We start from the raw sequence: 16,997 nt of genomic DNA on the forward strand, positions 1-16,997 counted from the left end.
AGACTTTGTAATTTCCTCCCTGTTTCCTGCTTCACTGCCTGTACTAACTTGCAGAAGTTTAAATTTAATGTGAATAGACATCTCGCTGCTCAACACCCCACAATCGCATGAATGAGCGAAACAAAAACGGTCTCACTCACCGGTAATCGATAATCACTCGGAGATCCGGTAAATCCTTAGATTGGACGGTCGTATTTGGAATCAGGTTGTGAGTGACAATCGTTTGTCCATAGATTTCTCCTTCGCCCATGCCACCCACAAAACCCATTTCGCAGTTCACATACGTTGGTGGAAGGGGTCCATTACCGTCCAAGTCGGCCAAGAAGACGCCGGACTGGCGTTCACCAGCAAGGAAATAATCATTACAATCGCGACGGAATTTGGCTGAAACATAGAAAATAAAATTACAATTAAACATACAAACAAAGTGACTATCGGATGTTCTAATGAAAGCATGTCAAACCTACGGCCCGTCAGCTGCATGTGGCTCTTTGCAAATATACTTGCGGCCCCATAAAAAAAGATATTTTGCTTTTATCATTTAATGGCGAATTTAAACTGGATAAATGTGTATTTTGTGCGATGTTGATTTAAGACATTTACACATTTTCAGTATCTTGTGTTTCAATGAAGATTAGAGTCATGAGGTTAGGGTTAGGGGTACATACCTTCTATCAAGCATAGCATGATTATTACCTTTAGAATTCTTGAGATGAGGATGGATTATCTGGTTTGTTTTACAATCCACAGAGAACCGAAAAAGTGGTCAAGAAATCAAATATATAACAAATAAATGTTACCAAAGGCAAGATAAGCTACTTTTCTACCTAACTGGATAAGTTTTTAGTGTTTTTATTTAATGTAAAATGTTTATTCGGCTCGAAAAACAAGTAATGTCAGCCATTACATGAGCACAGGAAAAAATGGCTGTGTAACAAATACATTGCAGCCATTTTTCCTTGTGCTGATGTACGGGTTGACATTACTTGTTTTTTAAGCTGAATAAACATTTTATATCAACTTGGTGTGAAAATGGCTGGTAATAAATAGCTTTTATTTCAACTGCAAAAAAAAAAAAGAATTTGTTTCCTTTGTTCGTCTGAAAACCTTTGCATACAAAGTTCGGAAGATTATTTAGAAATCTGTACCACGTTACAGATCGATTTACGTAATTTTTGGAATGTGATATTTTTTTACAAAATTCAAAATTTAACGGTTAAAAGACCAAAAGAAGTGCAGAATGTATTTTCATTAAAATTTATTTATTAAAATTAAATTTGATATTTCAATTCATAACAGAATCTTCATCAGGAAATAGTTTTTTTTTTTTACGTACCATGATGGTGATGGTAATGCCTGGCACGTTTTCCTTCAGGTGTTGAATATATATATATATATATATATTATTTTTAAAATATAATTATCCACTGACATGTGTTTCGTCATCTACGACTCATCAGAGTGGCTGAATCTAGCGAGATTCGAAATCGGGATATATATATATATTAGGGATGGGACGATTCCAATATCTTTTCTGATTCCGATACAGTTACCGATTCTGATTCTTTATAAATATCTAAATATTTAACTATAAAGTTGTTATTTTTTACGATTATCGTAAAAACATGTTAAATGTAAAGATATTATTAAACGTAAGGATAAACTTGTGAGGGATGATCTATCGATTTTAGTTTTACAAAAATCAACAGATATTCACTATTTTAGTATTACTATCAGCGAGAGAATATTTTTTATTTAAAGAAAATCAAATAAACAAGCCAATTAAAAGAATCGTTGTTGGCATTGGAAAATAGGCACACATTTTTCTGATTCCGATACCACACAAAATTCCAATTTTTCCGATTCCTGATTCCAATTAATCGTCCCAACTTAAACAAATTCCTGATAAACCGCTCCCTTAAGTAAGACACTTTATCAAATCTCCAATACTAATGATTACTACAATATTATCTCATTGATTACTGTACACGCAATAACCCTTATCCCTGAGTGGCCTCCGGGCCTTGATAAGTGGTGACCCCCATGTAAAAAAAAAAATATATATATATATATATATTTTTTTTTTACATGGAGTTCACCACTTATCAAGGCCCAATGGCCACTCGGGGATAAGGGTTATCGTGTGTACAGTAATCAATAGGATAGTGTAGCAATAGTATTGGAGAATTGATAGGTGTCATTACTTGGGGGGGGGCGGTTCATCAGGAATTTGTTTGTGTTAGACTTGAAGACATCCAGGTTGAAGTCGGGAGGGAAACACGCAAGCGGAACATAGTTCCACAGGCGTGCAGTTCTAAGAAAGAAGCTTTGTTCATGGTATCTACGTTTTGGTTTAGGCACAGATAGGGAGTGGGGAAAATTATTGACGGTGGTTTCAGCTAGTCGGGTGTTTTTTGAGAAAGATTGGCGAGGGGGGACCAGAGAATGGAGCTCAGACGAGCACCTGTCATGGAAATAACGATAGAACAATCACAGGCTTGCTACGTCTCTTCTGTGGGAAAGAGGTTGCAGGGTAGAGAAGAATATATATATATATATATATATATATATATATATATATATATATATATGTATTATATACAACATAATTACATTGACACACCGGTTCTCACTAGATCACCGAAGTTAAGCAACAATGAGTCTGGCCAGTACCAGATGAGTGACTATTTGAGAAGGCTACACGCTTTATGTACAATGCCAAGATGTAGAAATTTCCAGGTTAGTATCCGGAGACGTGTTTAATTCACTAGGAGAGATGCACCCCCAGTCTTTGTTAAGATATGCAGCTAGGAGAAGTAAAAACTCTAATGTAAAAACCTGAGGTCGACTGTCTTTTTGCAGCCATTTTACCGACTGAGATTAGCAGTTGTACCAAAAAGTGTGGTTGGTTCTGCACAAAGTCTTTACCACTATAAACAATTCATCTGTGTGGATTTCCGAACAACTTATGTTAGCGTAATTAATTGGGAGCAAAAAACAAGATTCATTATCTGGAACATTTTTTTTTTGTTCTTTTGTTTAAGGGCAGTTGTGTTTGATCAACACTGCTGGGGAGCCATGATTTGATATACTGTTTTGTTTTTAAATCTCCGAAACATTGTTTCATGGTAAACAACTGATGATCCCCACTAACTTAAGAATATTGTTTTATGGTAAACAACTGATGATTCCTGAAAACTTTAGATTATTGTGTGTTCAGGAAAGCAAGTTGATTCAGCAATTGCAGGAGACTGACAAAATAATTTTCCAATGAAAGACTAAAAAATTAAAAAGATTTTTTTTAATTCTTTATATAGTTTTCAAGGATAAAAAATCTTCCAAGACTAGGCAGTCGGTTTTCGATCCTGGCTTGAGGTAGTTGCTTGTCTAGCCGCACTGATGAGCTGTAAAACAGCGAAACAGTACTGTATGTGGATGACTATATTGTTCCCTATCTTAGGTTGAGAATATTGGGAAGTGATATACAAATTACCATTAGCGTATTAAGCGATGCTCTTTGTGCAAACAAATTGAGCTTAGGTATTTGGACAATGTCAAAACATTGTTCATTCACTGCCCGCATAGCAACAACCGAATAGTGCAACAGTTAGAAGCTCTGACTATCGTTTGGGCAGTCGGGTTTCGACCCTGGCTTGAGGTAGTTGCTTGTCTAGCCGCACTGATGAGCTGTGAAACAAAGAAACAGTACTGTGTGTGGATGACTATATATATATATATATATATATATATATATATATATATATATATATATATATATATGTGTGTGTGTATGTGGGTATATAATGGTTGTATCGCTTGGTTTCCTAGATGTAAATTCAATGCAACTCAATGAAGGACAGAGCTGGTATATAGTTTGTTAAGTATGCAAACATTATCGGTTACATATGTGCATACATGTTTCAGTGCAATCCCAATACAAGGATAACATTTTATCAGACCAAAAAAGAATCGATATTGAAATGGGGATCAAAATTACATTAGTTTTATAAGATATTTGGGTGTGGCTTACGTTCTGGGAGAAAATGGGGTGTATAATTTGTGAATGCGAGCAGTAGGGTTTTTGGAGAGAGGTGTAGTGAAGAAAGGGAGTAGTGGTGAAGAAGGAGGGGGTAAGTGCGAGTTTGCGTGGTTAAGCTGTGACAGGGAGGTGTTAGTATTCTTTTAACTTGGCGGTGGTGTATTGGTCTAAGTTTTTGCTTTGATCTGAAGTTATATTATACTCTTATTGTCGCTATGTAACATAAACCACATTCTAATATCTTATAAAAACTAATTTAATTTTGACTCGTTTCAATATTGATTCTTTTTTTGGTCTGATGAAGTGTTATCCTTGAATTGGGATTCCACTGAAACATGTATGCACATATGTAGCCAAAAATGTCTGTATGATAAACAACTTTAAATATGTATAAAACATTTTATTGATTTAAGATGCTACTTAAAAGGACTTGATCAATTTATGTGACTTTTGGAATATGATATTGTTGTTTTCTCAGTTTTTTAATATAGGGTTAATGCCAGTAGAATAACATTATTTGGTGTTCTAACGTTTTAAAAATTATTATACAACATTTTATTTGATTTCAGAAACCGAAAAGACATAAACTCGATAGATAAACAAAAGTCAGTGTGTCATCGTTAGAAAATAGACAATAAAAGCTGTGACTTACCGAAATGGCACGCCTTCCCTTCGTAAGCTGTGGTTGAACAATCGCAGTGCATGCTCGACCAATCAGAGACGCATTTGCTGTTGTGTTCACACATTGTGCTGTGTTTACAGAAGTCCACCAGGTGACAGCCATCTAGAATCGGTCCATTAGAAGCTTCCGAGTGGACGATTGATATCAAGTCGACTGGTTCGTCCTGAAGATAAACATTGCGTATGCATCCAACAAAACCGCTACTTGCTGTCAAAAAAAAAAAAAAAAAAAAAAAAAAAAAGAAAAAGAATATAAAATTTGGGGTCAAATAATAAAAATAGTTTGATCATAGAAATCTTTTTGGCTGGTTTGATTGGCTTTTTTTTTATAGCATATCAACCCTTTTCAGGTTATTTAATGCCAAATCGAGTAGTAATTGTCTGTATTGTCCCAGTGACATATGGCCGAGTGGTCCTAGACGTTGTATCAAAGTTTACAGTTATTCAAACGTGCTGAGTTCAATCCTGAACGAAGGCAGTAAAAAGTAACATTCAAAACAGAGAATCAGCAACTATGTCCCAGAGCCTAGCTGGAGTCCGAACACAGTACCCCCGTAATAATAATAAAGGGTTGGGTTCGAGACTCCTAACAAACGGTTCCTCAGTTCGTTACAAAACACCTGATGAAGGCCAGAGGGCAAAGCGGCCGAAACGTTGTGACTATAACAACCAAGATGAGAAAGTCAGTCCGACAATCTCAATCAACCAAATCGAGTAATTTTGTCAAAAAACGATTTTTCAAGTTCTTTATATCCGCAAATATTTATTCATGGTGTTTGGTTTGATAGTTTTGTAGAAAGAAACCTTTTTTTATTACTTTGTAGAACATGACTGAATTTTGCAAAGAGAAATTAAAAAAAAAAAAAAATAACATCCATGTTTGGTGCAGTTTTGTTCAGGAAGCCAATATCTCCAGACAGCCTGATCTGATAATACCAGATGCCCTAACAGTTATCACCACTCCAGGCCAAAGTGAACCAGGGAGCAATGGTAAGTAAGGGCCAACTCTACATTTCCCACGGCCCCTAAATAGGGCCTCACCACTGGATGTCTTTTAAGGTCAATTCTAGTGTGCGAAACAACGTGTTTAAGACGACAATACAATTATTCAAATTCTTCGGACGACTTTTCGCATCTTGAGTGTCGGTTTCACGTTTCAGTCAATGTAACCCTTGACCTTCTTCAGGATTATCTTACTGAGCTCAGAAATCTTTTTGTCGAACTCGGGAATCACAGCATGGAATTTTGGACAAGAACATTTATTTAATTCACAGGGGTAGCATGTTCTTGTCCTGTCAGTCATGACTAGATAGAAATCACCCACATTGAAAATACAACCATGAATTACTTAGGACTTTCTTTTTTTTTTTTTTTTACAAGGGAGTCATCACTTATCAAGACCTGAAGGCCACTCGAGGATAAGGATTAATGAATGTAAGGTGGTAGTGTAGTAATTGTTAATGGTGTAAATTGGGTAAAGTTTGATTATTTAAGGGGACGGTTAAACAAGAATTTGTTTACATTGGACTTAAAGGCTACCATGTTGTATTCGGCTGGGAAGCAGACCAACGGAACAGTGTTCTACAGGTGGGCAGTTCCAGGAAAGAAGATTTGTTCATTGCATCTATGTTTAGATTAAGGCACAGGTACAGAGTGGGGGGATTTTTTTATAGTTGTTGTGGCTAGTTGCATGTTTTTTGTGAAAGTCCTCATCTGAGCTCCAATCTCTGATCCCCCCTCGCCAATCTTTCATGAAAAACACCCATCTAGCTGAAACCACTGTCAATAATTTTCCCCACTCTTTATCTGTGCCTAAATCAAAACGTAGATTCCATGATCAAAGCTTCTTTCTTAGAAGTGCACGCCTGTGGAACTCTGTTTCGTCTGCCTGTTTCCCACCTGACTACAACTTGGATGTTTTCAAGTCCAACATAAACAAATTCCTGATAAACCGCCCCCTTAAGTAAGACACTTTATCAAATCTCCATTACTAACGATTACTACAATATTGTCCCATTGATTACTGTACACGCGATACCCCTTATCCCCGAGTGGCCTCCGGGCCTTGATAAGTGGTGACTACCATGTAAAAAAAAAAAAGTACAGAAATATTTCCGAGTTCAACATGATACACTTGGAGACAGTCAGAGGTTACATCGACTGAAACGTTATGAAAATGACAATCAAGATGAGAGCAATAGTCCGAAGAATCCAAACAATACGAATAATTAATCCTCATCTCAAAAATTTCAAAACACAATTATTTGAATGAATTCAAGATTTTAACCCCAACCCCAACCTTAACCCTAACCCCAACCCCAACCTTAACCCCAACCCCAACCTTAACCCTAACCCCAACCCCAACCTTAACCCCACCCCAACCCCAACCTTAACCCCAACCCCAACCCAAACCTTAACCCCAACCCCAACCCCAACCCTAACCCCAACCCCAACCTTAACCCCAACCCTAACCCCAACCCCAACAATTACTTGTGATTACAATTCACATTTCCCATGCAGGCCACCCTTGAACTCTGCCTAATTACATTTTATTTGCAATTAATCAAAAAAAAAAAAAGTTAGCGCCTCTTTGAAATTAGAACGTGAATCGAAAATCAAAATATTGAATTTCAATTCAAACCAATGCTATCTACTTAATTGTCATGTCGAAATTAGTAAAATATCCAAAAATTACGAAAAACGATAAAGTAGAAAATTAATTATTAATAAAATGTTTTTCAAGTATTTTAATGGAATGTGCTCATTGCACCTGTGCTCTCTCGATGTACATATCCACTTAGCAACAAAATCACACCCCTTCACTGTTGAGGTCCATAAATATCAAAAAGTTTTCTACTCTAATAACTTCTTTCCTAGAACAGCTAGACTTTGGAATTCTCTTCCTACTGCATGCTTGATATGCAGAAGTTTAAATGTAACGTAAAATAACATCTTGTTAATCTTTCTTAGACATGCTCCCAATTAGTCGCCCCTTACGTCCAAGTGGCGATATGTCTTGTTTGGAGTGAAGGTGAGTAAAAATAAAAAACTTAAATGAAATAATTTTCGAAATAAATTGTAATATATCCCACTTTGTCAACTAAGCTCCAACCCCTGTCCCATCACCGCAATGTTGCATCTCTGTTTGTTTTACAAATATTTTGATGGAATGTGCTCTGATGAACTCGTTTCACGTGTGCCTCCTTGATGTATATATCCCTGACAAACCCGCTTAGCAACAAAATCACACCCCTTCACTGTTGAGGTCCATAAATATCAAAAAGTCTTCTACTCTAATAGCTTCTTTTTTAGAACAGCTAGACTTTGGAATTCCTTTCCTACTACTCAAACTGTACTGATATGCAGAAGTTCAAATGCAACATAAAATAACATCTTGTTAATCTTTCTTAGACATGCTCCCAATTAGTCGCCCCTTACGTCCAAGTGGCGATATGCCGTGTTAGGAGTGAGGATGAATAAAAAAATTTTTTTAAATTTATTTTAAAAAATTAAATAAAATAATTTGCGAAATAAATTGTAAATTATTAAACCGAATAAATAAGGGAGGTAATTGCAGTGTCTTGTTACATCCGCCCAAAAGGATGGAGTCTCAATGGGTCACTAGATCGTGAAAGTACATGTTTCATGTAATAATGCAGTAATATGTTATTAATAGATTGCTTCTAATATATAAAAGCGAAAATGTGTGTGTGTGCATATTTTCTGTATGTCCGCCAAAGGCTTTTTTTGAGGTGCATCTCAGGTTCCTCGCTCATTCTTATAACTTTTTATATGCTACACAGATCATAATATCTCACACTTACGAAACGTGGTCGTAAATATATTTTCTTTCGGCTACTTTTATCTTGCAATTACAACAAAATTTGTGCTGTGAATTTGTTTGCTGCTGCTGCTGCTAGAAAAACCACTTTCAATTTTTAAACGCTTATTTTCAACTTATCAAAAGTACCCGGCTTCCTGGCCTCATGGTATGTCATCAGCCTATTAACCTCAAGGTTTCAGGTTCAAGCCTACCTTCCTCCCAAAACTTTGCTGTTTTTTTTTTTTGTTTTTGTTCCTTTTTTAATTCAAACCTTCCTTTTTTTATCTACCCCCCCTCCAACACACACACGAATACCCCCCTCCCCCAGCGGGTTCGAGCCTACTTCCCTCCCAAAACTTTTTTCACTGTTTTTTTTTTTGTTTTTCTTTGTTCTGTTAATATGTTTTCGAGCCTACCTTCCCACCAAAACTTTTTTCTTTTTTGATCTACCCCTGCCCCCAACACACACCCGAGTAACACCAGGTACCCCGCTAGTTTAATTGAAAACTAACTGTGGTAGAACTGAACAACACTGCGGTTACAAAATAGGATGTGCACAAGAACCACCGTCATTCGAACCCGGAATCCGTTCAGTGCAAGGAAAAGAGGAGAAGGGAGGAAAGATGTGCAAATGGCGGTAGTAAAGCAATTGAAAGTCGGCGCCTCGTAGGAGATGTCCTTTTCTCCTCCTTACAACCTCTATCTCACAGAAGAGATGTTGCGAGTTTGTCTCTGATGTATCGTTATTTTCATGGAAAGTGTTCAACTGAGCTTCAATCTATGGTCCCCCCTCGCCAAACTTTCACAAGAAACACTCGTCTAGCTGTAAACACTATCAATAATTTCCCCCACTCTTTATCTGTGCCTAAACCTAAACATAGATTCCATGAACAAAGCTTCTTTCTTAGAACTGCACGCCTGTGGAATTGTCTTCCGTTTTCCTGCTTTCCGGCTGACTACAATATGGTTGTCTTCAAGTCTAACGCAAATAAGTTCTTGATGAGCCGTTCCATATAAGTTATTAAATTTACCAAATTTTCATTACTAATGATTACTATATTGACCAACTTCTACTGTACACTCTTTAACCCTTATCCTTGAGTGGCCTCTGGGCCTTGATAATGTGGTGATGCCTTTGTAAAAAAAAAAAAAAAAAAAAAAAAAGTCGGCGCTTTTTTTTTTATACAAGTTCATTGTGCTGAGGGAGACAACTCCATTTTACTAAGGAATTCATTTTTTTCTTCTCATAATTTAGGACGCTATTACTAACAATAATTTTTATTAAATCAAAAGATCAACAAAAAAAAAAATAAATAAATAAAAAAGCTGCAACGATTTTTTTTAGAGAGAGGGTAGGATGGTAATCTTGATTTTGTGATGATGACGACGATGACGATAACGAAGAAGAAGAAGAAGAAGAAGAAGAAGAAGAAAAGTTGTGAAAGAAGAAGAAGAAGAAAAGCTGAGAAATCAAGAGAAGACTGCTTTATGCAATCGGAGTAAGTTTGGGGAAATGAGTTAAAAATAAAAAAAACTAAACAAAATACTGTTAGTAACACGCTCAATATATGTTACCGTGACATAGACCGACATATATTCGGTGGGCTTTTAACAGTATTTTGTATATTTTTTATTTTTAACTCATTTCCCTAAACTTACCGTGTCAAAGAGAGAGTCGGGCGCCATTTTAAATTTTCGAATACATCGATAAACACTGTATATATTTCGAGCTGAATAAACATGTTACATTTAAATAAAAACACTAAAAACATATCCAGTTAGGTAGAAAAGTAACTTATCTTTCTTTTGATAACATTTATATATATATTTGTTTTTTGACAACTTTTTCGAATCTACGTGTTTAGTAAAACAAACCCTGAATATGTATATTTATTATGTGTTGAGTTAAAACACTAACTTCAACTAACATAAAAAAAATTAAGCAGATAGGATTAGTTTTTAATGGAAATTCAATTTTGCAGCTTTCGATTTTTGTTCTTATTTCGGAGAAGCGTCAAAACAGTAATTGGGGTACGAGTTATTCCCCTTGGATCTACACATTCATAAAAGATAAAATAAACAAAAAATATATAAGAACAAATCTAAAAAAAATACACCAGAAGGTATTGAGACCTGAGTTATCCTCCTTAGATTTCCAAGGGAGATAACTCAGGTTTCAATAAATTTTAGATTTCCAAGGGAGATAACTAAGGTTCCATTAACTTTTTTGTTGTTAAAAATTGATTAAAAAATAAATAGTTTAGTGCAAAGTGACTTCATGTCGGATGAGCCACCGCCATCATCAGTTAAATGTCCTCTTAACATACTGGCATGTGTTGGATGGCTTTAAGAATTCGACTTCCAAATCAATCTTTCTCCTCACATGTATTCATTTCAGTCCTCCTGTGGACCAAACTCGCTACCTTTACTAACCCAGGAATTTTCATCCATTTTTTCAATGTGACCAAACCAACCAAGTCTCATGTTCCACACATATCTCCCTATAATGTCCATATTTCATTTTCCTCTGATGTCATCAGATCCAAGCCTGTCTTTAGCATCCATCATCCATCATATCATTTTTATATCATTTCTAGCCATGCAATGCATGACCTCAACCCTTACTGGCCAGATTTCACTTCCATAAATCATAACACTGCATAAACCTCTACCACCAATAGCAATGGCCAATGACTCTTTATCTGGAAGTACATCTTTTAAACTCCTGGACCTAACGTTCATAGGAAACATGAGTTGGAACAATTACATTGAGAGTATTGCCAGGACCGCTGCGAAGAAGGTAGGTTCTCTCTACCGTGCTAGAAAGCTACTAACGCCCAAAAGTATCCTGTACCTCTATAAGTCCACCATTCGTATGTATGGAATATTGTTGTCACATTTGGGCTGGTGCATCTACCACTAGTCTCTCGCTCCTAGACAAGGTTCAAAAGAGAGTTGCCAATCTGATAGGTCCTGAACTGTCATCTAAACTTCAGCCTCTGTCCCATTGACGAAATGTTGCATCCCTCTGCCTGTCCTACAAGTACTTTAACGGAGAATGCTCTGACGAACTGCAAGCTGCAATGCTCTGACGAACTGCAAGTGGCCCCTTAACGTAAATATCCTGACAAACCCGACTAGCAGCAAAATCCCACCCCTTCACAGTAGAGATCCCTAGATGTAAGAGAGCTTTCTACTCCAGTAGTTTCTTCCCCAAAACTGCTAGACTTTGGAATTCTCTTCAGGGTCCCTGCTTTCCCAACTGTACTGACATGCAGAAGTTCAAGTGTAACGTGAACTGACATCTTGCTGCCCAACTCCCTACACAGTACCCCTGATACTTAAATCCCTGATAGTAACCCCCTACAACAAAGTGGCAATGTGCCTTGTTTGGGGTGAAAATGTAATAAAAAAAACAAAAAAAAACAACATATCTGATAGCCTCTTTCCTGAGTCGACAGTGGTTAGTGATGGCCCATTCATTTGTAAGTCTTGCAATCAGACTAGCACTTGTTAACACCAAATCTGTTGCCAAGACCGCTGGAAAAATGGTGGGATCCTTCTATCGATCCAGTAGATATCTCACTGCTGATGCAATTCTCTATCTATATAAGAGCAAGGTACGTCCAAGGATGGAGTACTGTTGCCACATCTTGGCAGGAGCTGCTAGAAAGAACTTGTCTTGCCTCGATAGAGTTCAAAATAGAGTTTGTAGCTTTGTAGGAGATGTCCCTTTTCTCTTCCCTGCAACCTCTATCTCGCAGAAGAGATGTTGTGAGTTTGTCTCTGCTTTATCATTATTTTTATGGCAAGTGCTCGACTGAGCTTCAATCTATGGTCCCCCCTCGCCAAACTTTCACAAGAAACACCCGTCTAGCAGAAAACACTATCACTAGTTTGCCCCACTCTTTATCTGTGCCCAAACCTAAACGTAGATTCCATGAACAAAGCTTCTATCTTAGAACTGCACGCCTATGGAATTGTCTTCCGTTTTCCTGCTTTCCAGCTGACTGCAATATGGTTGTCTTCAAGTCTAACGTAAACAAGTTCTTGATGAGCCGTTCAACTTAAGTTAACAAATTTACCGAATTTCCATTACTAATGATTACTATATTGTCCAATTGACTACTGTACACTCTTAACCCTTATCCTCGAGTGGTCTCTTGGCCTTGATAAGTGGTGACGCCTATGTAAAAAAGAAAGCACCTGCTCCACCTTGTGCTCGTTCTAAAATTGAATATTAACTTGTACAACAAATATTTTTTTGTCTGCTAAAACTTATTTTCTGTAATGTAATCTCATATTATTGACGTAATGCATGCCTCCACCACCACCACTAACACCACCATCATTATCATCAGTTTAACATCCGTCTTACATGTTGGCATGTGTTGGACGGCTTTCAGAAATGGACTCCCAAACTAACCTATCTTTTCCTGCCATGTTTTCTTTGTCCTTCCCCTGCCAACTACTAACCCTGCTATGCCAACTATTTTTTTTTTTTAGTACAAAGTCACCACTCATCAAGGCCTGGAGGCCACTCGAGGATAAGGGTTAATGAGTGTACAGTGGTCAAAGGGAGCATGTCGTAGTCATCGTAGTAGTGGAAATTTAGTAAATTGGATTACTTAAGGGGATGGCTCATCAATAATTTGTTTACGTTGGCCTTGAAGACGACCATATTGTAGTCAACTAGAAAGCAGGGAAACGGAAGACAATTCCACAGGCGTGCAGTTCTAAGAAAGAAGCTTTGTTCATGGAATCTACATTTAGGTTTAGGCACAGATAAAGAGTGGGGGAAATTATTGATAGTGTTTTAAGCAAGACGAGTGTTACCTGTGAAAGTCAGGATGGTGGGGGTGGAGACCATAGATTTGAGCTCAGACGAGCACTTGCCATGAAAATATTATTCTGCATCTACTAACGCAACCATTCATTCATTCTTTCATCATAATTATCATCATATTCTTTTAAACGCTCATTTTACATGTTGGCATGTGGTGGACGGCTTTTAAGAAATTGACTTCCGAACTAATCTATCTCTGGCCAGGTCTTTATTTATTGCTCTTTCTTTGAAATCCATCATTATCGTTTTTCTTGGACTTCCCTTGTTAACTGACCTCGCTATCTCAATTGTTCTACATCTACTAACCAGTTTAATCCTTGTTTTTTCTTTCAGTGTTGCATATCTATCTCTGGCCAGGTCTTTATTCATCCCTCTCTCTTTTAAATCCATCCTAATCACTTCTTAGTCGTTCCCTGTTAACTGACTCGGCTGCTTCGAAAGTTTTACATATACTAACCCAAATAATCTCATCTTTTCCGCCACCACCACCACCACCACCACCACCACCACCCCTTTTCCCCATCATCATCATCATCATCATCATCATCATCATCATCATCATCATCACCACCACCACCACCACCACCACATCCATTTTACATGCCGGAGTGTGTTAGATAGCTTTAAGAAATTGACTTCCAAACCAACTCATCTCTGGCAAGGTCTTTATTCATCCCTCTTTCTCTGTAAACCATCCCTATCACTTCCACCTATGTTTTCCTTGGCCTCCGCCTGCCAACTGACCCTGATACCTCAACTGTCCTACGTCTACTAACCCAAGCGTTCATCCAGTCTTTCACTATCATCATCATCGTCATATTCTGTTTAACGCCCATTTATTTTACTTATTTCACTTTTTTTTATGGAAATTGCTCTAGCCAAAGCATGAAACCACTTGAAGTAAGGAGCTAAAAAACAAAACAAAAACCAAAATATTACTTCCTCTGCCAACCGCTTCGGCTGCCACAAACCATTTTTGAACACTGAATCGCTTACCTGAAAAGTCGTAACCAACGTAAAGATTTTTACGTAATTTGGGTTTATTATGTCCGTACGGTTTGGCCTTTACCATGACACCATCAACCATCAGCGTGGGTAGTCTGAAAATAGTTAAGAACAAAAAACTCCGTCAGAAAATGAAGATATTTTGAGAAAGCCATGCTAAGCAACAAAATTCCACTCCTTCATAAGTTTGCCACAAGAAAGGTGGGATTCCTCTATCATTCAAGAAAACTTCTCACACCTGTCAGCATCCTCTATCCCCACAAATCCATCATTTGACCATGCATGGAGTATTTCTGCCACATCTGGGCAGGTGCACCGACCCTTACTTAGTCTCTCCCTTTAGATTAGTAATATTTCTACAAAGCTATGTCAAGCAACCACCACAAGATAGAGCCCAAAAAAAGACTCTTAATAGATTTAGGTACGACAAACTTTCTGCACTTGTAGCCCCCGTCCATTCCTCAATATAAATAACTTCTCGACCAACCCGTCAAGCAGCAAAATCCCACCCCTTCACTGATGCCTCCAGACGCTGGAGGGATTCCTACTCTAATAGCTTATTTTCTTGAACTGCTTGCATTTCTCTTCCTACTTTTTATTTCCTGACTGTATCGGTCCTGGATATGACCATAAACTATATCCGATGGTGAGGCCCCAGCTTGCGGGCTTTGGGGAGTGTGGAGCCACCCTTTAATTGCCATTGCTCCCAAGTCCACTCTGACCCGGAGTGGTAGTACCTGTTAGGGTCCCAACTATGGGTTAAATAGAAACCGACTTGAAAAAAACAAATATATTCTATTGAAAAATTTTTCATCAAAATCACTAGATTCGGCATTAAATAACCTGAAAAGGGTTGATATGCCGTAAAACAAAAACAACCAACCAATTGATTGTATCAATGTGCAGTAATTTAAATATAATGTGAACAATCATCTTGCTGTTTAACTTAATATAATTTAATATAATTGTATAAATTAATATAATTTAAATATAATTGTATTTATGTATATATATTATATTAACTATAACTGTATAATTTAATATAATTTAAATATAATGTGAACAATCATCTTGCTGTATAACTCCAAACTTAGAATACCGCAATAAATTTAACCCTTAATTTACAGCTTCCTGTTTGGCATGACTAAAATTAAATGAAAAAGAGACAAAGGTTGCATATTACTCAGCAGCACTATATTTTCCAAAACTTTACGTGCATGGGATTATATGGTGTAACTGACAGGGGGGAATCAGGTAGAGTTACAATATAAGGAGTAGGTAGTTGATCGGTAACTTAATTCATGTGACATGGGTAATATTTGAAACTAACAGGGCTACCCTGCATCACCCATGTTATAATTTACATAGATTAAAAAACAAAAACAACAACGAAAAAAGCTAACTGTTGAAATATTTTTGATATAATATGATAGTAGGTATTTATTTGCTTCTCCACATAAGCAAAATGTGACACAAGGTCGGTTTTTATGTGGAGTGAAGGGGCAGGGGAAGGGGGAATGGTATATAGGGTTTCTCCTACATGGACCAATAACCAATTTTTTCTTTTTTTTTTTTTTTACATAGGCGTCAACACTTATCAAGGCCGATAGGCCACTCAAGGATAAGGGTTAAAGAGTGTAGAGTAGTCAAAAGGACAATATAGTAATCGATAGTAATGGAAGTTCAGTAAATTTGTTAACTTAAGTGGAACGGCTCATCAGAAACTTGTTCACGTTGGACTTGAAGACAACCATATTATAGACAGCTGGAAAGCAGGAAAACGGAAGACAATTCCACAGGCGTGCAGTTCTTAGAAAGAAGCTTTGATCATGAAATCTATGTTTAGGTTTAGGCACAGATAAAGAGTGGGGGGAATTATTGATAGTGTTTACAGCTAGACGAGTGTTTCTTGTGAAAGTTTGGCGAGGGGGGACAATAGATTGAAGCTCAGTCGAACACTTTCCATGAAAATAATGATAAAGCAGAGACAAACTCACAACATCTCTTCTGTGAGATAGAGGTTGCAGCGAAGAGAAAAGGACATCTCCCACCAGGCCACGAAGTCTATTTTGAACCCTATCAAGGCAGAACAAGTCTTTTCTAGCAGCTCCTGCCCATATGTGGCAACAGTATTCCATCCTTGGACGTTTCTGGCTCTTATATAGATAGAGAATTGCATCAGCAGTGAGATATCTACTGGATCGATAGAAGGATCTAACCATTTTTCCAGCGGCCTTGGCAACAGATTTGATGTACATATTCCATTTAAGATCAGGAGTAAAGGTCAAGCCCAGAAGCCTGTCAAAACTTGAGGCCTCCCCAAGACGAGAGCCATTCATTTTAATTAATGCCAGATGGGGATCAGAACGTTAATGATGTAAAGATAGAAGCTTGGTTTTAGATGTATTAAAAGTAACCAGCCACTCCTTTCCCCATTGTAAAACGTGATCAAGATCAGAGGAGAGAGAATCGGAGAGAACTTGGTCGTTTACTGTCTTAGATGTGCTACCATAGATGGTAGTGTCATCAGCAAAAATGTCTACGAATGATGTAAGGATGTGATTTGGAAGATCATTAATGTAGATCAGGAAAAGAGTTGGGCC

At 37.4% G+C, this 16,997-nt stretch overlaps 1 protein-coding gene across 1 annotated transcript in view; it reads right to left on the bottom strand.

Annotated features, from left to right (window-relative positions):
- Positions 1-16,997, bottom strand: part of LOC145261042 (axotactin-like) — a 482,064-nt gene that overhangs the window by 215,893 nt on the left and 249,174 nt on the right. The window contains exons 10-12 of the mRNA XM_080119191.1: positions 14,386-14,489; positions 4,692-4,928; positions 141-384 (exon numbers count right to left, since the gene is read on the bottom strand). Coding sequence (XP_079975317.1) covers positions 141-384; positions 4,692-4,928; positions 14,386-14,489 — 585 coding nt within the window. The remainder of the gene's footprint in view (positions 1-140; positions 385-4,691; positions 4,929-14,385; positions 14,490-16,997) is intronic.

This window comes from Euprymna scolopes, chromosome 37 (assembly GCF_053919585.1).
Source record: "Euprymna scolopes isolate OS-2025 chromosome 37, ASM5391958v1, whole genome shotgun sequence".
NCBI lineage: Eukaryota > Metazoa > Mollusca > Cephalopoda > Sepiida > Sepiolidae > Euprymna > Euprymna scolopes.